This window comes from Cyclopterus lumpus, chromosome 16 (genome assembly GCF_009769545.1).
Source record: "Cyclopterus lumpus isolate fCycLum1 chromosome 16, fCycLum1.pri, whole genome shotgun sequence".
NCBI classification, from domain to species: domain Eukaryota; kingdom Metazoa; phylum Chordata; class Actinopteri; order Perciformes; family Cyclopteridae; genus Cyclopterus; species Cyclopterus lumpus.
In genome coordinates, this window is record NC_046981.1 from 8032482 (window position 1) to 8054973 (window position 22492).

At 39.7% G+C, this 22492-nt stretch overlaps 4 protein-coding genes across 10 annotated transcripts; 3 read left to right on the forward strand and 1 right to left on the reverse strand.

Moving 5' to 3' along the window:
* The first annotated feature begins 8 nt into the window (after nt 1-8).
* smg9 (SMG9 nonsense mediated mRNA decay factor) lies at nt 9-5827 on the forward strand. 3 transcript variants are annotated; one of them, XM_034553030.1, is made up of 14 exons: nt 9-103; nt 749-905; nt 1025-1099; nt 1480-1714; nt 1867-1964; nt 2087-2199; nt 2755-2866; nt 3071-3166; nt 3345-3430; nt 4125-4231; nt 4319-4426; nt 4594-4719; nt 4800-4944; nt 5415-5827. In XM_034553030.1, the coding sequence occupies exons 2-14, from the start codon at nt 759-761 to the stop codon at nt 5491-5493; spliced, it is 1527 nt and encodes a 508-aa protein (XP_034408921.1). In that variant the 5' UTR covers nt 9-103; nt 749-758; the 3' UTR covers nt 5494-5827. The 3 variants fall into 3 exon arrangements, with proteins under 3 accessions (XP_034408921.1, XP_034408922.1, XP_034408923.1); XM_034553031.1 differs by having other exon boundaries at nt 4843-4944; XM_034553032.1 differs by lacking the exons at nt 9-103; nt 4319-4426 and having other exon boundaries at nt 110-905.
* Nucleotides 5828-7758: 1931 nt separating this feature from the next.
* Nucleotides 7759-9458, forward strand: LOC117745608 (lymphocyte antigen 6E-like). Its single transcript, XM_034554049.1, has 5 exons — nt 7759-7855; nt 7967-8080; nt 8171-8317; nt 8847-8957; nt 9057-9458. The coding sequence occupies exons 1-5, from the start codon at nt 7810-7812 to the stop codon at nt 9254-9256; spliced, it is 618 nt and encodes a 205-aa protein (XP_034409940.1). The 5' UTR covers nt 7759-7809; the 3' UTR covers nt 9257-9458.
* Nucleotides 9459-10943: 1485 nt separating this feature from the next.
* Nucleotides 10944-20076, forward strand: LOC117745168 (myelin-associated glycoprotein-like). 5 transcript variants are annotated; one of them, XM_034553277.1, is made up of 13 exons: nt 10944-10996; nt 12547-12683; nt 12773-13469; nt 14705-14774; nt 14965-15330; nt 16256-16546; nt 17410-17661; nt 17750-18010; nt 18128-18218; nt 18482-18571; nt 18710-18782; nt 18866-18950; nt 19986-20076. In XM_034553277.1, the coding sequence occupies exons 4-12, from the start codon at nt 14726-14728 to the stop codon at nt 18899-18901; spliced, it is 1509 nt and encodes a 502-aa protein (XP_034409168.1). In that variant the 5' UTR covers nt 10944-10996; nt 12547-12683; nt 12773-13469; nt 14705-14725; the 3' UTR covers nt 18902-18950; nt 19986-20076. The 5 variants fall into 5 exon arrangements, with proteins under 5 accessions (XP_034409168.1, XP_034409170.1, XP_034409169.1 ...); XM_034553279.1 differs by lacking the exon at nt 10944-10996 and having other exon boundaries at nt 12040-12683; nt 14968-15330; XM_034553278.1 differs by lacking the exon at nt 10944-10996 and having other exon boundaries at nt 12040-12683; nt 12787-13469.
* LOC117745170 (sialic acid-binding Ig-like lectin 14) lies at nt 19749-22470 on the reverse strand. The gene is made up of 4 exons (XM_034553286.1): nt 21611-22470; nt 21470-21529; nt 21016-21390; nt 19749-20913 (listed from the first exon to the last, which is right to left on the reverse strand). The coding sequence occupies exons 2-4, from the start codon at nt 21507-21509 to the stop codon at nt 20636-20638; spliced, it is 693 nt and encodes a 230-aa protein (XP_034409177.1). The 5' UTR covers nt 21510-21529; nt 21611-22470; the 3' UTR covers nt 19749-20635.
* Between the last annotated feature and the right edge of the window lie 22 nt (nt 22471-22492).

Consider the following 22492-nt stretch of genomic DNA (forward strand, 5'->3'; position numbering starts at 1 on the left):
GCCTCCACCTCCCAGAATGCACCAGAGTGTTGCATATTTCTGCAAACATCGGGGGAAACTCGTTTTCCAGACCAATATTATGCTATTACTCGAATCCAATTAGGTGAAAACGTTATCTCGCGTTTAACTTGACAATATTCAAGACTAAAAGATGTACACGGAAGCTTTTGAATTGAATCAATATGTTTGTTTTTAATCGGAGCATATACTCTAGTAATATTTGAAGTAACGTTATACATTTATGAAACCCAACGTCACTTAATTATTAATGTATGTTACTTTATTAAATTCAAGCAAACAAAAAGTAACTGAACAAGGTTAAACAATAAGAATGTTGTTGTCATCATAAAATATACAGTAAAGCGAGCCCACGGATCCAAAAAGTGGCGGAACTACTAATATCATTGCGATGTTTTACGACGAGTTCCTTTCCTAGACGAACCAGGTTCGTTTGGGCACCAAATACATTGCAGGCGGGTGGAGCTTCTTTCAGCGCGTTGACGTTGGAGAACCGGGTTCGTAGTCGCAACTTAGGTTTAAAGCTCCAGCTGACTCCACCGCATTATACATGTGCACGATGTCACCATCAAATACCGTTCAACACCATCGACAGTAACGGTCACGGGGTCGCGAGCTGAGAGTAGATTTCTTGTTTCGAAGATATTTCAGTATCTCCAGCGCGGACTGGCTTCCCGTCGTTAGCTAGCTTCCTGTTAACGTCAGTTGTGTTGTTGTTGTGGGAACTCAGGAGAGTAGCGATGTCCGAGTCCGGTCACAGTCAACCCGGGATGTACGGGCAAGGGCGCAGAAGGAGGCGACGCCGGGGGGAAAGAGATGCGGGTCCTCCGGGGCAAAATCTGTCCGGTCCCAGTCGGGACCGAGAATATCAACCGAGGGAACGCAGGGTAACGTTCACGTTAGCTAGAATACAAACACACACCCGCCTCATCAAGTCTGCGTTGTTTTCACTGCTGGTTGGGTTTCCGCACAAGAATAGTGACTCACTTTATTTTGGTCTGTCCAGGATGGGAGCGAGGATCCACCAGGCCCTCTCATTCAGAAGACCCCCATCATTCTGGCAAAGCCCCCTGGGGAAAGGGTACGTTCAGTTATAACTGCTTATATACTAACGCATACAATAATAATGAACATGTGTATTTGTCGAGGTAGTAGTAATGTTTGAAGGATTGTCATATTGACCACAAAGCATTACCATGACTGTAATATGTGAAATCAATGTTATCAAGTTTGAGAAGAAAGTGTGGTTATAAATACTTTTGGCAGACACTTTTGCTCAAGGCAATGTAAGGTATTTATACTTTTACGTTAGTCTTTCAAGAATGTAGGACTGTGTCCACAATGCCAACACAATGAGTCCCAGTTAATACGCCATTGTTACAGAAAGTAAAACTTGTTTGTATTCTACTGCTTAGATTATGTGATCTATTGACCTGTGCTTTTGTTGGATTCCTTTTCAAGGCCAAGCCTTCGCAGAATGCACCTGTCAGTGGAGCTCCAGTTCTGGAGAAGCCCATCATGCTAATGAAAGCCAGGGATGATGGAGGGAAGCTGGGAACCCCTCCAGATGCGGCAGCTCAACCCTCTGGTCCTGGGCCCTCCAAGATGGAGAGGGAGGGGCAGCGACCCACCCAGCCTGTGTACCAGATCCAAAACAGAGGAATGGGTGCTTCTGCATCAAGTAGCGCTGTGGACCGTGAGCTATTTTACAAAAATACCTCTTTTTTTTTTTCTACTATAAATGTCAGTAACTGTGATATTTTGACTACTTGGATGCATTCAATAAAGCCAAATCACACCTGCAAAGAAAAGAAAAGTAAACCGTGAATCTTTTCACATGACTTCCAGCCATGGTTGGCCAGTCTAAACTCCTCCCTCCTGAGAAGATGAAGCACAGCATCAAGCTCGTAGATGACCAGATGAATTGGTGTGACAGTGCCATGGAGGTGAGTTAACGTTTTAATTAAATTTAGTTGATTGTGGAACCATTCTACTAAAGGATGTGTTCATATTTTCAATATAATGAACTGTGTGTACTCAAAGGAAGTTCTGTTGTCATGTGTTGCAGTATCTGAGGGACCAGACCGATATGTTGGTGGTGGGAGTCATTGGCTTGCAGGGAAGTGGGAAATCTACAATCATGTCACTGTTATCTGCCAACTCTCCTGAGGAAGATCAAAGGTGAGGCTGGTTGTAACACCAACAATGAGCTCACACTTGTAAACTGCTTGGTTATCTGCATTTGTTTAATTTGTAGATCAAAAACAGAATAGTGGCTAAAAGAGAAGTTAAACTATGAAGAAGTTCACAATTAAAGGATGCTGAGAAGGATGAGGCTTTCCTCTAATGACAGAACATATCATTTAGTATGTAAGAGGAATTTGAAACGATGAAGGAATGTGTTCCAGATGACAGTTTAGTGTATGCGGTGGTCGGTGTTAAAAAAAAGAAGCAGCACATGGTCACCTGTTGAAAATGTTACACAGTAAACAAATCTACTTCTGCAGAGTCTAGTGGAGCATTTCAGATAATCCTGTATTATGTATTATAACAGTTCAGTGTGTTACACTGTACAATGTCTACACACTACAACCTTATAATCAAATACTATTTGTTTAGAGGAAATTAGAAATATTAACTCATTTGCTTATCCGGACCGTTACATCCTTTACATGCATTTTTCTTTCAAGTTCACCAGTGCAGTCTTTTTAAATGATGTAATGTGTGTTTGCTCAGGGGCTATGTATTCAGAGCGCAGACTCCAGAAATCAAGGAAAGAGGAGGAAACCAGAGTATAGGCATTGATTTCTTCATCACACAGGAGAGAGTCATTTTCTTGGATACACAGGTATGAATGTAGTATTGCAGATGCAGTTTCTCTTCCTTTTTCTGTAGTATTTTCAATTAGTTGTCAGTGTGTTGAGTGTAAACGTGAACTGTAAATTGAAACATCACCTTGGAATAGAAAGTAGTTACGGTTAACCTAAAACTCTTGTGTCCGGTTAAAGGCCGATGAGCTGTGTTGAAATGAATGCCTTTTGTGTTTCTTCAGCCAATGCTCAGCCCGTCTATTCTCGACCACCTCATCAACAACGATCGGAAGCTGCCTCCAGAGTACAACCTCCCTCACACATACGTTGAGATGCAGGTCAGTGGCTGGCCTGCAGGTGTCAGCAGGTGAAAACACCAGTTTGTTTATGTGAGCACTGGTGCTTAACCTGGAGAGACCAATACACACCTTTGTCCTCTGATATATCGTTTAATAACAGTTAAGTGGCCGTTTCACATGTAACCACATTAGCACTCTGTGTATAATCTGTCAACAGTCTCTTCAGATCGCCGCCTTCCTGTTTACAGTGTGCCATGTGGTCATTGTTGTTCAAGATTGGTTCACTGACCTAAACCTCTACAGGTTGGTACTCGCTAATCTGCAATGACTCTGTGTTATTGTTACTGCCAAGATTTACGGTAGAAAAGAAAAAGGGTAGCTCTCAAAGCCCCCTTCTACCTCAGGAATGTTGAGCATTTTCATCTCGTATCTTGAGAGGATATTTGTCTTCTGCTTACATAAGCTCCATAATATGTATCTTTCAGTTGGTCTTGGAGACAACAAATGCCGGCAAAACAAGACCTGTTGAAAATGTACCAGTCGAACTTGTGCCGACACTTATTCATCTTGTCCAATACAGTATTATCGGTTCAAGATGGCCACATGAAGAGCACGTTCTAGTCATGCATTTGAATACTTCTAACCTCACTGTAAGACGCTTTCTCTGTGTATTCCTTTTCCGAATTTGACTTTCACACGACTGAAAAGTTTAACTCCGTAGTTGAAAGCAATAGCTGTAATCAGCGTAGTGGTAGCTTCTGAAAAGTACAGAAATGAATTCAAACAAAAATATGTATATATATATATATATATATATATATATAATATACTATAAATATGTAAACCAAAGGTATATATCTTAAGAAGTTAAGGAATTAAAAACTATTTTTAAAAAAAGAAGTATTTATTAAAACTATATTCATATACCCATATATGTAATGAAACCTTGATAATTTCCCATCAATTACAGCAAGTTGAATGTTATGTTTGTGGGTAGGTTCCTTCAGACCGCTGAGATGTTGAAACCCTCCACTCCGTCTGCGAGCCATGACAGCACTGGCTCCTCAGGCAATGACGATGGAGCAGAGTACTATCCTCATATAGGTGACTTTTTAATGCAGAAACACACAATCTCACACACATCAACCAGGTTTAAAGAGCTTTTTTTTTTTACATTTCTCCCCCCTCCAGTGTTCCTCCAGAATAAAGCCAAACGGGATGATTTCTGCCCAAAGAATCTCAAGAACATGTATATGGTTGTGGACAAATTAATGGCCCACTCTCATCTCAAATACAAAGGTTCAAAACTGCCCGCATATCCTCTTCAATAAACATATACTGTCCATTATGTGATGGCTTTTAAGGGCTAACCATGATTCTCATTTGTTTTTGAGATTTGATGAACAAAATAGTTGCTTCATGATACCATACCTCCATTCATCCCTTAATACATGTTTTGTTTTCAGGTACATTGTCCATGCTCGACTGTAATCTGTTTCCTGGTTTGGAGCAGGACTATCTGGCCACTGAAGTCAACATGTTCCTCCTTCCTATGCAGGAGAATGATGGGGAGGATAATCTGACTAAAGCAGGTTAGAGAGAATGTGTCTTCAGATCAGGCAGAACTCTATTGTTTTCCTGTATATTGTGTAAAGTGTGAATTCATGTTTAGGGACGGGAACATACCCGCTCTTCTCTCTGCTCCCGGGGTACAGAGGTCACCCTGCCTTCTCAACCATGGTTTCAAAACTCCGCAGCCAAATATTGGCAATGCCTCGCTGTCAGCTGTCACACACCATCCTCACTGAGAAGAACTGGTAAACATCACATTTTTCTATAATAATTTACGAAGAATTTGAATTTCTGTAAAATAAATGTGCATATATATATTTTTTTTAGGTGCACGCTATAATCTAAAAGGGCATTTTCCTTTCATCTCATTTTAAGGACAGTGCTCTTTTTTAGTTGCAATATAATATTATTTAGGATAAAGTAGGTTTATGGTTTTTGCAAAAACAAATCTTCACATTTTGTCTGCACAATGTTTTTTTGCAGTCAATAGTGAAGCCTTTAGAAAACATTTGAGAGAAAAAAAAGTCAAAAAATAAAAATATTTGTTGTAATTGTAGCCTTCATTGTGTGTAGTGAAAGATTTTTCACCACACGTGTGGGGGGAAAACGCATACTGCATACCCGGTTCTTTGCTGAGTGTCACCCACAAACATTTTATTGTATTCACCTCATGAATACAATTTCTGGTCTGTATAAATGTGTTGTGTTTTTACAGGTTTCACTATGCAGCTCGTATCTGGGATGGGGTGAAAAAGTCCTCGGCCCTCTCAGAGTACAGCCGCCTGCTCTGCTAACACCTCGGTTGAACTGCTGTCGTATACAATAGCAGTTGCAAGCTGTTATGTCTGATAATCACGTCACATAAAGGAAAATGTGGCTCTGAAAGTGGACACCGTCGTTTGCACCCTACAGGAGGGACAAGTGAACCTGGAGGCCCGGTCAGTGGTAAGGGGTCCGATATTAAAGCAGGACACCTTCTCTGGACTTTGGTGGGAATGAAAAGCTGCAAACTGTTGGCACTCGGTGTCAGAAAGTTGTGCATCTGCCATGTTGAAAGGACACAGCTGCAGCCCGCACGCCAGTGGTGAGAGAGCTAAATAAAAAACGTCTCTGCTCATGTTTGAACAAGATGTGGTATTTTTTTTATTTGCAAGCCTTTATGGACTTTTCTTTTACACATGAAAATATAACAATCTGTATTTTCTTTCAAACCTTAATCAAAAGGGTAATTGTGAATTACTCAGAAATAAAAGGAAACTAAAGTAAAAAATATTTTGCCTGTGGGTCATTCTCATTGCACATTTTTCACTAGGTATATCATATAATCGACATATTGTTTTAAAACCTTTTCACAAGACATCTACGTCACCGGTTGCTTTTTTCGTTTTTCCTTAGTGTGCTTATCTTGATTCATTGTTGGGAGTTGCCACAGACAGAAATGAAACTTAAGTGTTGGTGCTGGTTGCGCAACCTGCAAATATCATCAGCAACATGCGGTTAAGAGGTTGCATTACGTTTCCAAGATATTCATAACATTTTCTGATATCCAGCTACAACAGATTGAAAGAGGAATGCATACTGTATATCTTTCCCAACAACCTATAAAGTAAAGGTTATGCATGTTAACCTACCTCAAATTAACCTTGTTTACATATTCAAAGCTGAGCCAAAAAACAGTCACTGCCATTTGAGAGTCAAATATATTTGACTGTCTTTGTTGGGGAGCTGAAAATCCTCCTAAAATATCTCTTGGAACTAAATCAATGACCAGCCGAATGTGCTTCTCAAAACCAAGTTTGCATTGTTGAACTCCACTCTACTAATCAATATTCTATACACTTTGCATTTTAATTTTAATTTCCTTTATTTAAACTCTTAAATGTAATATGCCCTGCTATTTTATTTTATTGTATATATTGTAAACATGCTTGCTGCTGCTACAAAGAATAAAGTATATCTAATCTAAATACAACAAACTTCATAATAAGCAGCTACATTGAAGTGGCTCGAGTTTCATTTGTAGTGCGTTACATGAATTCTGTCATAGAGGAGTTCATTTTTTTTACTCTGATGTTTCAGCCTAACCCTTCTAGTATTTAACGTGTATGCCGCAGCACACAACCGTATCCTAGATTCATTAATGCAGAGACGTAAAAGTTAATATAACGTATTGGACAAAAAGTATCTCTCTTTTGTATGGAAAATTCCTCTGATCATGCTCAAAATAATCACGTTAACTTCCCCTATGTTTTGATCATGCTGAATCTTAATGCTTCCTGGCCTGATGGCGTACAAAATTGCCATGACAATGCTCAGAGATATTTATTGTACCATTCTTCAGGAACATTGTGATGCATAAACGTCAAGGTAATCTAACGACGCAGTAGAAGTGAATACCTATTTATAATAAGTCAGATGTATGGTTCTTTTTCTGTTGCGCTAATATAAAACAGTCATATTCAGACAGCAGCAGTTAACCAATACAGCCTTTTTCTTTGATTGTGCAAAAAGCAAACAATAAAAATGCAGTCAGCGCTTTATTACAAACATTACACTAAAATGACCTGTTTTACTTTGAAATAAAGGGCCAGCATGTGAACAGTCAGTATCTGCCATCGTGCAGTGACCTGATAAAATAATTGGAAATTGCAAAAGTGCAAAAAGCAAACGATCAAATACACTGTTAACATCAGATAACATTTTTTTAACCCTTTAATAATTGAGAGTGGCAGTTCCTCGCATGACACAACCATGGAAACATGCACCGAGGTGTATTGACTGGCATCCAGGAGTGTTACATAATTACACTGGATCACAGATATCATATGAGAGGTGTGTGTTAAAAAAAAAGAGTAAAAGTCCTGCAGTAACTCTGTCTTTCTATGAATGGATACTCTGTGCTATAGTCCTTCAAGCTATAAGACACCTCGTGCACGACTGTTTCAATTCAAGTGAATTCACAAGGTTTTTATTTTTTCTAAGATTCACATTTAGTCACTTTCAAAGCAGGAATAAAGGTGTGGTCTAAGAAAGAGGACAGCCCCTTCTCAGTAGAATACTTACAGCCGTAACAGATCGGACTGAACCTTGTTGGATCCCGTCATCACAAAATGCATCTCCTTACACTGATCTTTGGGATTGTTCTTCTCCCTAAAGGCAAGTTTACGTTCCGTTTCAAAAAGGAGGATTTTAATTTAACATGATTACACTTTACAAATGCTAAAAATAACAATGTTTAAAACTGATCTGTATATTGTGTTTCCACAGCCCACAGCCTGAAATGTTATGAGTGTGTACCGGAAACCCCAGGAAACTGCACCGCAAAAGAATGCCCTTTGCCAGGTCAACAGTGTAGTGCATTAAGTTTTACTTCATCTGCAGGTAAGGTCGTTTCTGCTGCATTGTTTTCTTGTGAAACTGGTTTTCTGGTTTTCTGGCTCAGTCTACAACGGTCCCTCTTTTTGGTTGCAGGTGGTTCAACAATTGTTGATGTCAAATCCAAACGCTGTGCTTTGACTGCCGAGTGTGTTGAGGCCTCAGTCAACTTCGGAATCTCTAAAATCTTAATTAACAACACATGTTGCAACGCCGACTTCTGCAATGACAAACTTGCGTCTGGTAACGTACTTTTTTGTCTGTTGGACCCGTTTACACTGAGAACTGTTTTAGTTATATGACTATGACTCTTCTTCAAAGTTAGAGTTTGTTGCATTTGTCATGTTTTAGATGTAAAAATAATGACTTAATAAAAAAAAAAAAGGATAATATAGATGTTTAACATCTATATAAACATTGTGGATTGATGATGCCAGTGAAGGTATCAGAACAAGACAACATGTTTGGAGCAAATATGGTTCGAGAAACCAGACTCATATTTCAAAACAAGCCAGTATGAGGAAATTACTTTTTCCCCAATATCACCATCTGATATCGAGGAGCCCAAAGGCAAGATACACCCAACTGCAACAGTGCAGCTATGTGTGTATGTGTACGCATGCGTGTTGGAAAGAGAGAGATACTTTTTTTAATGTTCATTTGAATGCTATACAAAAAAAGGCACTAAAAGAAAAAATATTGCATTGTACTAACACCCCAATCCCACTTTATACAACCAAATTGCATAAACAATGCATGTTTTATATTACAGTGCCCATCAAATCCATTCCAAATGGTAACAAGTGCTTCCAATGCAAAGGACACGACTGCACCGCAACTCTAAACTGTGAGGGAACTGAGGACCACTGCATCTCAACCAAAAGTAACACGCATTTATCACCTTGCTCTGTTTCACACGTGTCCTTTGTTCAGAGAGGGATTCTAGTTGATGAACGCACTAACAATTTTTTCATTCTCTCAGTGAATATAGGAGGTGAATCCATTACCATGAAGGGCTGTGTCTCCAAGTTGATGTGCTTATCTGAAACTAAAAAGATGTCAGGAGTCATCGCAACAGAAATGAGCTGCTGTCAGGGGAATTTCTGCAACAGCGCCGGCAGCACAAGAGCTGGCCTTCTGCTCCTGGTGGCACCGCTGGTCTCTTTGGGCGTGCTCTCTTAAATGGTTGATAGCAGCATCATTTGTTTTTATTACAATTGTCAAGAATATTTTGATGTTATTGATAAAAATTAAAAATAAGCTATGTATTCTGATTTTGGTCCTCTAAATCCTGTCTAAATCATTTAAAGTGTTTGTGGGTGTGTCAGTTATTCAGAATATTCCGTTTTAAGGTTGTTACACGTAAAAGTTGCCGTAACTAAATACATTTGTACAGGTCTGAGTCCGGCCCTCAGCTTGTATTTGCTTATTCTAGACTTTAAAGTTTAAGGCATCCCTAAGTTTCATGGGTCAACGTCTGTGTGTCTTGCTCCAATGTAGGAGCGGTGGCGGGGCCGTGAGCAACTCTGTGCCCAGATGCCCATTGTTCCTATAATGTATACATTACATGAGCCTGTCCCCATCGCTTGTTAGTTGTGTATAGAAATGGAAATAAATGTTAATACTGAAGAGACATTTTGTTGGACACCAAGTAGTGCTCAAAGTTTTTAGACTCGTTAAAGCGCTTCCCGTTTTGATCAGACAGCAAGAGAAAACTAAACGACTAGACGTGGCCTCGGAGTGCAGATCTCCTTCAAGTGTGTCTGTAACGAGCACCGCTGTATGTTTGATTGAAGGAATACGATCACGCTTAAAGTCAATTTCCTTTCAACGTGATGCCCAATAAAAGGTCACTGAATAAATATATGGATCCATACCTCACTCCAAGCATGCGCCACACAAAATGCCGTTCTCCCATGATGAGGAGATGAGCTTCTAGGTGTGTGGCTTCCCACACCGGCTCCCAACTGTCATATGGGAGTGGATGGTTTGTTTTTGGGCCGTATCTAACACATTGCATCTTTAAATAAAGCAAGCTTAAATGAAAGACCAATATAATTATTTTTCTTACACTCAGCCATTGTGATATCATATGGACCTGAGTAGAAATGTGATAGTGAGGTTTAAATCTAAACATTTCATTTTAATTCAATCAATATTGTCAAACACTGTACTCACATTCAACACTCAGCTTGAGCTCACTTGTGACTTTCTGACCACCACGGTGACTAACAGTACACTTCACACTCTGGTCCTCCTCTTTTACGAGCCAGGCTCTACTGTCCTTTCCCAAATCCCATCAGATACCCGCGTGTCCGTCATCACCTCTTTTGCAGGTACACCATTCAGGGTCAGGGTGGGAGGAGCCGAGGCACACATATGGCGCACAATGCAGGACACTGCTCTCCTCTCCCACCCTGAGGATACTCATTTAAGAGTAGACTTAAGACTTTCCTCTTTAATAGCGCTTATAGTTAGGGCTGAATCAGGTTTGCCCTGGTCCAGCCCCTTGATATGCTGCTATAGGCTTATAGACTGCTGGGGGATGTTTTAGGATACACTGAGCACCTATCTCCTCTTCTCTCTCTCCTTATGGATGAATTTACATATCTCCATTGCACCTTATTAACTCTGCTTCCTCCCCGGAGTCGTTGTGACTTCACATCTCATAAGGTCCATTGGACCTGTCTGTGTCTGATGCTTCCTGCCTAGTGAGCCGGCCTCCCGCGTTGGCCCTGCTGATGCCCCGCCCCCCCTCCTCTCTACCTCCTTCTGTTTCATGGATTGGAGTTCCATTCATACATTGTCATATTCATGTAATGTGTTTATGTAACTTTGTAAATGCTGTTCATTCTGTACACATGACATCTATTGCTTCCGTCCATCCGGGGAGAGGGATCCTCCTCTGTTGCTCTCCTGAAGGTTTCTTCCCTTTTTTCACTGTGAAAGGTTATTCTTGGGTAGTTTTTGCATTTTGTTGTGTATTTAGTGTGTAGAACTGTCTTTCCAGACAGGGGAGAAAAACTGATTTTGTTGTTGTCGAGGAGCATGAGATACAACAGATATGCATGTTTCTCTAAATGGTCTGCAATCAGTGCGGGTTGTCAAGGATTACATTTTTATAGAACAATAAACAGCTGAAATGACTCTAGGCAGTTCTGATTGAAGGCAGGAGGCATTTTAAGGATTTGTATCTTTTGAGATATTATCATTTGGTGACCTGTACTTCCTTATTTTGTTCAGCTTTTTCTACGGTTTCTATGGTCAGGAGCTAAAAATGAACTCAAAGATGCATTTTTCATAAGCTGCATTCATATATTTTTGACAAACATGTTCACACACAGTTTCAGCAGACGTAGAGCACCATTATTGTTTATCAGGGACTCTCTGTAGCTCTTTGCCTGGTTTACTTGAGCACTAAGAGGTGGAAGCAGATGTCCTTTCACCTAAGACATACATATTTCATTCATTCCTAGCTAATATCTGATCCCAATCGCTCTCTTATTGTAGATTAAATTTAGATTCTTACTCAATCTGTTGTGACTGCTTCATCATTGTTTGATTGGCAATGCCTTTGTCCTCCACAAGGAGGTATGTACTGTACATCTTTTTCATTCATACTTTAATCATCGGTATGAAATATATAGCACTTACTTTTTATTCAACTACCTTATTCTTTTTGTCAGAGAAACCTTTTGGGACAATGTATTTTTTGTACAAAGTGCCGTGGATGATTAGTACAAACTATCCACTCTCAGTAATCATTCAGGGGTGTCGGCCAGATGGTGGTGTTAAGACTGCTCTAGAGGAGCTGAAGTCATAGAAAGGTGGGGGTGAAACAACAACAGGAAACCACTCAATTAGACAACAAGTGTGATGGAAAGTTCAAGAATTGCTGTGGTTCTCCTCAATGACAACACAGAAAAATGAAAAATGATGTTACAGCCAAGCTCACTGCAGAGGAATTTGTCTGTCATACAGAAATGACATGCATCTGAATTTAGAGACTTTTCCAAGTTTAACAAAAAATGTATTTATGATGCCTCAAGAAGAAGAAGAAGAATAAACTCCATATAGGGGCGACAGTGACATGAACCCTCTCAAGGGAAACTGAAAAATTGGGAGAAGACTATTAACAAATGCTACAATGTGTATACTTTATCTTATACAGTTCATATTACCAGCATACTTTATATTATACTTAGTATACCTTTAGTATAAAGATGCAACCTGAAACAAAAGCAATCAAACTGAAACACTGATGATCAAGACCTAGCTTACAATAAATACACACAACTTGATGAAATGTATACATGCTTTGTGATTGAAGGAATTTGCCAGTGATTGATTGGCTGACTGATTGATGCAAACTGTTTACAGGAACCATTCATCAGCAGTGATTAACTTGTATTGTTACTGCCGTGTTTATTGTCATCCAGAGAGATACAATTTATTTGTTCCTTTGATGACAGACAAGATCAGGCCTTCAATCTGCCCTGCAGCACTGTCTTTAAAATGGAGGAGCCTGGCCACCTCTCATTTAACGTTGGGGACAGCAAACAAACCAGAGGAAAGGAGGGACATCATTGTGACCTGTTTTACTTACCAGGTAAAAACAAACGGTGTGTGGATACAGTTTAGCATTGTATTTTTCATGTATGTATTCATTTGGTATATTTTCTTCTTTTTAATTCACAGTTTTTCCAATTCAGGCACATTTCCCATCATGGGTAGCTCAGTGTCCACTGGCTTCATCACTCCTACTCCCAAGAAACTGTCCTGGAGGTGTCCGAAAGAGGACACGGTCAAGCTGGAGGACGTCTTGACACAACGAGAGGAGGCTCTCTGGAGATTTAAAGCAAAGCAGAGTTTATCTGTGAAAAAGATCCAGCTCACTCGCAGCATCCGTTACGTGGACCTCGGTCTCCAAGAGAGCGACAGCTTTTATCCAAATGGGGGCGAAATGCTGAACCCTGCTTTTGTTGGAGATCAAGCCTCATGAATGACTGAATTCGCTGCGGGCAATTACTTCTTCAACTCAGCAAGAAGACACTGTCGAGTTGCGATGTTTGAAGGGAAAACTGCAAACAGCCCCTGTAATGCTACTGCAACACGCGAGGTCTTCACCACAAGACTGTGGGTGTGAAACTATTTGACTAGGAAGCGAGACATCGGCGCACATTTAAAATGATCATCTTTTTTTTTGGTGTGAAATTAAGTGGATTCTTTTTTTTCTGCAGGGGAGTGATCTTGACGGACCAATTGCATGTGATGTAAAAAAAGCTTTTAGAGTTTCGGATAATTACAATTTGAGCAAATATCAAACTGAGCGAGGCTGAGCTGTGCAAAGGCAATCTCAACATTTCTGCATCTGTGAAACACACAAAGGTGTCAGGTAGAGTAATATTATTTGTATGTGAGAAAACAAACTTCATATCTTTAAACAAACGTTTGTCGACCTTTCAAGGAGTTTTCATGCCATTGTTTTCAATCCACACTGTTATCTTATCTTTGAACCATATGGATTTCAAATGATTGTATTTTGTCTTAGCACATTGTTCTCACGGTGTGTTGGATTTATTTCTCTGAAGCAAATAAAGTTTGTAAGAAAGCTTTTTGGAAACATGCACTAAACCATCCAGCTGATTCTGTTTTAGCCTTTTGATTGATTTGTTCTGCAAAATTGGGTCTTTGTACTTTGTGGTCTTCTCTGGGGTTCAACCACTTTTTTTTATTCTTGGGAAATAATAAACTACAACATATTAGAAAATGTCTCCAACATGTTCTGTCATTAGAAAGTCATTAAAACATGGGACACCCCACTGTGATGCTGTGATGCATAATTAAGTCATTTTACAACCCCACTGTTGTAATAATCTTCTTTAGTAAAGGGTAACTTATCTCATTGAATTCAACGAACGGCCCGTCGATGGGCCTGTAAGGCTTTTTATATCAATACCAAATGAAGAATTAAAAGAATCATGAACAAGGTTGTTTTTGGGGAACCAGCCCGACTGAAAGAAAAGTGTAGTTTCATTTCATGAATACTAAAATGAAATGAATTTCCAAAGAAGGAAGTGAGAGCAGCAGGATGACACCTTGTGATAAAGTCAAAGGTGCTGATGTAAGATGGAGAACAGAAATAATATTACATTATATTTATCCAAAGCGATTTACAATAAGTGCATTCAACCATGATTACAAAGAAAGCCAAACTACCAAATGCTATAAGTGCCATTTAAGTGCTACTGAAGTGCTAATCTTTTTTTCAGAAAATGTATTATTATTCAAGGTATAGTTGGAAAAGATGTGTTTTATATTTTGTGGAAAAGATGTGGAGACTTTCTGCTGTCCTGATGTCAGTGGAGAGCTCGTTCCACCACTAAAAATACAAAATAATAAGAATGATGATTAATACAAAAAACTTCCCCCGATATATGACTGACGAGACACAAATCTAAATGTGTGTGTGGCGCAGTGTGTGTCTGTGCGTGTGTGTGTGTGTGTGTGTGTGTGTGTGTGTGTGCACTGTATCAAAAGTGGAATGGAAACTGGACAAGTCATCTCTCAGCAGAGGGAAACGACTGTGGCACCAGACAAGCTTGGAAATATTTGTCCCTTTATTCACAGGTCTGACCCCCAGACGGCGAGATGGATTCTGTCAAACGGTCTATGTTTTTAGTGTGCCTTTGCTTTAAAGGTATGGCACATTCTCTACACTGTAAAGCCAGCTATACTATCTTACAGTCAACTTAATTTCTTTTTGACGTCTTAATATGTTTTTTGTTCAGGCCAACATTTCGATTTTCAGATGAATTTGTATTTTTCATGCAAGTCCGTCTCTTCTCTGCTTCGTTTTTTGTTTCCTTTTATCCCGTTTTCCTCTGCAGCAGTCACTCAAACGGAAGCCTCATCTTGGACAATTAAGGTGCCATCCTCAGTTAAAGGTCTGCCTGGATCCTGTGTGGTGATCCCCTGCTCGTTTAACTACCCAGATCCAGACAAGACGATCACTGAGGTCACGGGGATGTGGTCCAAGGCGCCACATCAGCTCATCTATCACCCAGACAAGTCGAAAAGGATGCAGCAGTATCGGAATCGGACTGAGCTGCTGGGAGACGTCAGACACAAGAACTGTTCACTGAAGATTGATCCCCTTGAACAAAGTGACCGAGGGCCTTTTCATTTCAGGATTGAAATGGCAAACTATGACATGTTTTCCTACAGAGAGAACGCTGTCTCCATTACAATGATTAGTAAGTAATAATTACAACTCTCACCAGACGTCTCTTACAACACAGTTAATTCCTGCATTTTGACACAAATCCCTTTTTTGAATTACCGTACTGTGCTGCAATCAGTGAATCAGTCCTTTGGTTACTTTCCTTGTGTTATTCAGTTACTTGTTCTACTTCAGATGTGTCTGTAAAATACCAAGTCTCCAAAGAAATTATTACAACATATTTCAATGTTCAGCTCGAAGGTCAGTTGGGTTCGAAAACTTAATTTGCAACTTTAAGCTCAAACAAAGTCCTCTGACAATACAACTGTGTTGGTAACCGTGGCTATTGAGGTTGCAATCACTAACTTCCTTATTCGTGCCATCGGAACTGGTTGGTCTCCTCTTGCTTTTAATAACTTTGATCACAACAGTTGAAAAAGTTTCATTTCTCTAAAATAATATATTACACATTGAGTAGCACCCCTTTTGAGAATTGTGTTAAATTCTGTGCCCACATGGCTCACTCTTCTATTTGTCTAAATCTTGAAATCAGACTGAAAATGATTTTGTGACAAAAGTACAATGTAAATTAGAGTTTTATCAGGAGAACATTTTTGTTTGTTCAACTAAAATGAAGTTCAGAATTGGGACAGCACATGGGATTGACGAAGTAAAACAGTAACAGAGCAAAATCCGTCAATACCACCAGAATAAAACAGGAAATGCCTTTCTTTTTATGCTATAACTTTAGTAGTAATATCATGTGTTGGGTATTGGTAGAATTTTTTTTATCTTGGTCAACTAAAGTGCTTCCAAAATTCATGGAAGCACCATGTGCTTCAGTGATGATTCACCAGTGAAGCCAGATCACAAAGTAAACAAAGTTAGGCTATACAAACAGCCCAGTAGATAAAGTACCCTCAACTACCTGCCGATCATGAACTTTCTTGTTGTTACAGCGGAACTAGATCCCATCCGTTTCTCAGTGAAGAAGGAGGTAACGGAGGGTCAAACCGTGTCTGCGTCCTGCTCTGTGTCTCACTCCTGCCCCACTTCATCACCTGTCTTCACCTGGAGTCTCCCTGGAGAAGCACAGTTTCAATCACAGCAGCTGGACGATGGCCAGTGGACAGCGACATCCACTCTGAACTTTCACCCGAACAGCACTGACCACAACAAGTGTTTAGAATGCACCGTGACATACAAGGGAGGGCAGCACCACAAAGCATACACGGTCCTCACAGTAAAACGTAAGTGTTTATGGCAGTGGCCGCTATAAGAACTGATGCTATAAATGTTACGCATGAAGGACAGCAAATGTTGTCTGCTTCTGTGAATCTTCTATGCACAAATGAAAACCTAGCTAACGGCTTTATTGAGGTAAATTCCTTTTTTACGCCAACCATTTTGACATGTCACAGCAGGGTAAAGACAGGTGTTTCCTTGCTTTGTATCGAGTGAAAATGGCTGCTATGAAAGGATATTATATTATTTTAGCAATAGCTCTGCCAGTCCACCATTTTGGTTTAAGACTCAAATATCTCATTATCTATGTATTGCCATGACATTTTGTGCTGTCAATCGTGGTCCCCGGAGGATAAATCCTACTGATGTTGGCGATCCCTTGACTCTTTTCATGAAATCTGGAAAACTACTGGGTGAATTGGAGAAATGTGCTTCAATTGTTATAACTTTGTAGACTTTTAGTTTCCTGTAACCATTTTTTTTTTTTTTTACAATACTTTGGTTTATTACCGCTCGCTTGCAAAACTAATGACATTCCGATCGGATATTCTCTGTGTTTTGTGCTAATTATCAAATGTTAACATGCAAACACTACTATTTTGAACACGCTCAACATTATACCTGTTAAACATCAGCATGTTAGCATCGTCATGGAGAGCGTGTTGCAAAGCTAACGGTAGCGTTTGACAGCTTCACTGCTGCCTCTGTATGTACAGCCTCACAGAGCTGCTAGCGTGGCTGTAGACTCTTATTATCGTGCTTGTTCATGTGCATTGACATCAGCGCTTTATTGACATTACTTTGTCAAAATCTGCCAAATGTACTACATCGTGGTATCATGAACAGTTAATTGCATGTTTCCATGCAGACGCCCCAGTGAATGTGAATATTGAGCACAAGTCCGATGTGAAGGAGGGAGAAGCTGTGCGACTAAGATGCTCCAGTGACGCTCACCCTCCTGCCAGCAGCTATCAGTGGCACAATGAAACTGGTGCTCAACTGCATCAAGGGAAAGTCTTCACGCTGCCAAATGTCTCCAGACACACAGGAGCCCTGTTCTGTACTGCCATTAATGCAGTGGGACAAGGCAAATCAAATCCTCTGCGGCTCAATGTGTTGTGTAAGTAAACAATCAGAGAAATGTCATGATAAAGGAGAGCGTTTTCTTTAAATAATCTCTCAAAATAATGTCATTATTGTGTTTACAGATGCGCCTGAGATTAAGACGGTCTCTTCCTGCTCCTCAGAGGGGGATATGGTGAAGTGCGTGTGCATTGCTGAGGCTCAGCCTGCCAGTATGGTCCATTTTGTGCTTTCTGACCGAGTGCTGCCGAGCATCAAGGTGGAGAAACATGGCTCCGTTACGATCGGGACTCTGAAGGCAGATCTTGGATCTTATTGGGTTGTTTACTGTCTGGCAAACAACACGCTTGGCAAAGCCAACCTAACACTTGCTTTACCTGTTAACAGTGAGGACGATTTTTATTTTATTTCCAAAAGTGCATGACATACACCTCCAGACAAGAGGCATACATTGTATGTTGATGAAGAGAAACAATGACATCACATGGTTTCTGTTTGGACAGGTAAGAAGCAGAATCTTTATATTGTCATCGCTTCTGGAGCAGGCGGGATTTTGGTGATGCTTTTAATAACAGTGAGAGTTTTTAGAAAATGGTAAGTTGTTATAAAAAAGGTTTCCTGTCATTTAAACTTAGTAGAAATAATATTTTTTTAAATATACACATTTATTTATGTTGGGGTATTTGTTAATAAAGGGTATGAATATGTCCTATAACAGTCAAAGCACATCCTTTTGACCATTTGGGAGCAGAAAGTCAGCTTACAGATGTGTTGAATTTTGTATTTAACATTGTTGGGTTTCAATAGTGTCAATAGTTGTTTCCAGGTTCCTAAATTAAAAGCCGTTATTCTCCCAGCAGGGGGAGATCTGAGGATGCACTAACACCTCCCATCAGCAGCACGAAGGCAGACAAAGATGTGGTGCTCCCTCAGTGTGCAACTAAAAGGTTTCAGTCATTCACCTCAGTTTGAACAAAACAATCCTCATGATGTAAAATGAGGAAGTGAACCTTAAATAATCTTCTGTGTGTTTATATCTGGTAAATGTAATAAAAACACGTTTGTTTTCTGTATTCTGACCTCAGAAAAGAGAAGAACTACGATGATGTACATTGCGCTGGCATTTATTCCAACGATCCTGTATATGGCAACATGGAGGTATGCTAGTTTTCTTCATTCATTCATTCATTCAATATTGCCATGAATGAGAAAAGAGAGTGAGTTGATTTTGTTTCCTTCAGAGTGACTGGGATGACGCAATCTATGGCAATATGTAACTTAAATGAATTGGAGGAACAGATGCAGTCCCGCTGTTGTCCAACTGATGTGAGTCGAGAAAGCTGTACAAATATGAATATGCTTTCTTCTGTATATATGTGTGATTTTCTTCAGTTTTCTGTGATTCACATATATGTTTTTTTTAATTTTTTTTAAGTACATTATGTGTTGAATTTTCATTCACGGCTATAAAAGCAACATGGTCACTGTGCTCATCACAGATGTTGTATGAGTACGCGCAGCCTCACAGATTGTATTCACTCATTATTCAACTAAAAGAAGTTACACAGTGAACATGTTCTGTGTGTGCTCGGGTCAATGTGGAAAACCCCTTGAGGCTTTCAAAGTGTGTGAATAATAAAAAGACAGGAAGGCAAAGGGGAAGCTGGTCACCGTCTCTGGTGCTATAACGGTACTGAAGTGAGCACACATTTCAAACACAGAAACACCCAACACTACACAATTCTCGGCACAAGCTTTGCCTCAAATGATCATAAACAATAACCGCAAACAGTTTTCCTCAAAAGCGTAGTAATATTTAGAAAAATGTGGAAAAAAGAATTAGAGGCATCTTCCCATTTTAAAGCAGTCTGAATTATATTACTGTGTAAAAAATCCATTAATGGAATCTGGAAAAAACAGCTTAAAGCTTAATGCTAACTAATTTAACAATCTTTAGCATTCAGATAAAGAAAAACACATTTGTGAAGAGTAGCCCATAAGAAATTAAAATATTGCCTGTTGATTTGTTGTCTTTACTCCCTTGAATGTTGAACCTCATATACTGTAGGTGCCCTGAAACATTGTATCATCTGAAATAATAAAAAAATACACATCAACCAATCATAAAATCAAGTTTTTTTATTAACTACATTGATTACATATTCTCACAAAACTGTGTTGTATTATACATGGCAAACAACACGCTTGGCAAAGCCAACCTAACACTTGCTTTACCTGTTAACAGTGAGGACGATTTTTATTTTATTTCCAAAAGTGCATGACATACACCTCCAGACAAGAGGCATACATTGTATGTTGATGAAGAGAAACAATGACATCACATGGTTTCTGTTTGGACAGGTAAGAAGCAGAATCTTTATATTGTCATCGCTTCTGGAGCAGGCGGGATTTTGGTGATGCTTTTAATAACAGTGAGAGTTTTTAGAAAATGGTAAGTTGTTATAAAAAAGGTTTCCTGTCATTTAAACTTAGTAGAAATAATATTTTTTTTAAATATACACATTTATTTATGTTCATGTTCATACTGTTCATACTGACATTCACAAGGGCATCTTTCTCCTTCATACCCTTCTTTCTTTTACACAATCATACAGTTACTAATTTATTTGGTATTTGATTTTAATAAAACACAGTAAATCATATGGAAATAAGCCTTAAACGGTTAAGCATTACTAAAGTAAACAACTGATCATGAGAGTGACACATTTCAGGTCTTTCAAATTACATTACAGTGTGCAGTGAAGTGTCAACTGAGTGATTGTGTTTCTTAATTCAGAGTGTAGACTTATAGTTCTCCTTTGGTCCAACAGTATCTCTGTCTTCATACCACATCAGGGAACTACTTATTTTTCAGCTCAACATCTGTATGGAAATTAAATGTGTACAAATGTAGCAGCTGAGAGTCATTAAAAGTATAGATGTGAAACTTATTCACACGTGCATTCATTTGGCGTGCAGACTGAAAGGGCGATATTCACACCGGGCTCACGTCATATTGGCAGAATCATCGAGCTCGTCGCCTGCTTGCCTCCTCTGTACCGCACCGTGCAGTTCAGAGTCTGGTTGGAGGTAGTGGGTCGAAGGCGAAAGGTCAGGGTTGATATCGTCTTCCACTGCCAAGTATTCAGCTTCTTTGACCGGCGGCTGGCGGTTCCAGATTGGCTCCAGGAAAATTCGGGGGCATTCGTTGGGCAGGGGTGAGTCACAGAGCAGTAGGCAGTTACTTTTGCTTTCACCTCCGCAGACAGAGATGGAGGCGTCGGTTTGCCTGCCGAGTTTAAAAAGAACATAACGTGATTCAAAATGTTTCCAAAACATCTTTGTGTGTTGCCTTTGAAATTATTAAAGTATTCAACGTATATATACTCACGTAAAACATCAATGTGTACTGGATTCATTGTGTAGGAGTAGCTTGTGTAGTGTGGCATTTCAATCCTGAAGTAGAAAGGGCCGACATCAGTGTTCCTGACACCATCCAGCAGCATGCTGCAGTTGCGTGCTGCCAGATCTCCCAAAAACGTGGTTCGTCTTCTGTATTCCTCAGCTAGTTTCCATTTGGGGATAGTGGTTGAGACAAACTTTTTCCCGTCCTTCCAGAACCCTTTCCACCTGTTCAGGATCTGCTTTGAGGTGGGCCTGGGGTAGTTGAAGCTGCAGGGAATCACCACACAGGAGCCCTGCACGACAGGAATCCTTGCTGGTACGTTTGCTAACCATTGGCCGGAAGAAGACTGGACATGGATTACTGAAAACGAGAGAGAGTATTGATTTAGCATTCAGTGTAAGATACAGTATTTCATGCAAAAGAATGTTTAATGACTCACCATGTAACAACAGAAAGGACAACCACAACTTCAGCTCCATCACTGATGAGGAAGAGAAATCTAAAGTGTAAAAAAAGGTCATCAGGCAATAAAAGACACATCAAACTGCTTGTTGTATTTTTGCACCAACAATTCCCTCACCTCTGAATCCGTTGAATGCACCTTCTCTTAGTGGAGATATGCACAGTGTTGTTAGTCTGCGATATTTATAGTCCAGCTTTAACCTTTAAAATGTAAAGTGTTACCAAATGTTTTACAGCAGAAGCCCAGGAGGCGGATGTTGTTGCAATCTATGATTACTGTGTTACTTCTGTTTCTACTTTTGAATATGAATACAGAAAGAGGTTCCAGTAAAGCACAGACGCTACATTTGGTCTCACTGTCGATTTGATAACACAAGAAAAATGAAAAGGGCTGTTTTATAAGATTTTAAAGACTATCACTGATGTTTTTAGTGAGCAGTAGAGACTCACCCAAATGCAGAACCAAGAAGGGCAGATGCAAAAAAAATACTTTAATACAGCAAAAACTCACAGGAAGTGAAATCACACAAACTTGCGGCCCTCGAGTCGACCGCTGACAGCCAACCCAAAACCTGTTAGGAGATCTTAAATGAGTTACAAGATGTATGTTTTACTTTACCACATGTCCTTTATTAGCTCTTTATCAGTCAGTGTTTTGTGGTCACACCTCACAAAGAAGAAATGGCATATTCTGTGTTTTTAATAGCTGGTGAATGTGTAACTGGTATTTTAGTTGCACGTCTAATAAGTTTGTAAACGAGAAAATAAATAAATGTACTTCTATGAATAGAATTCACCTACAAGGATGCAAAGATTTCAACAAGGGAATGTAGGAGCAGTTGAACATCTTGTAATACATTATTTTAAAGTATTGCATGAGCATTTGATTAGTTTGCTTTGCCACATATGAGAAATTGCAGTATAAATTCAATGTAAAACCAATTTCCGAGAACAAGAGACTCTCTGCGGTGATGATAAGCCAGCTCCGCACACTGATACA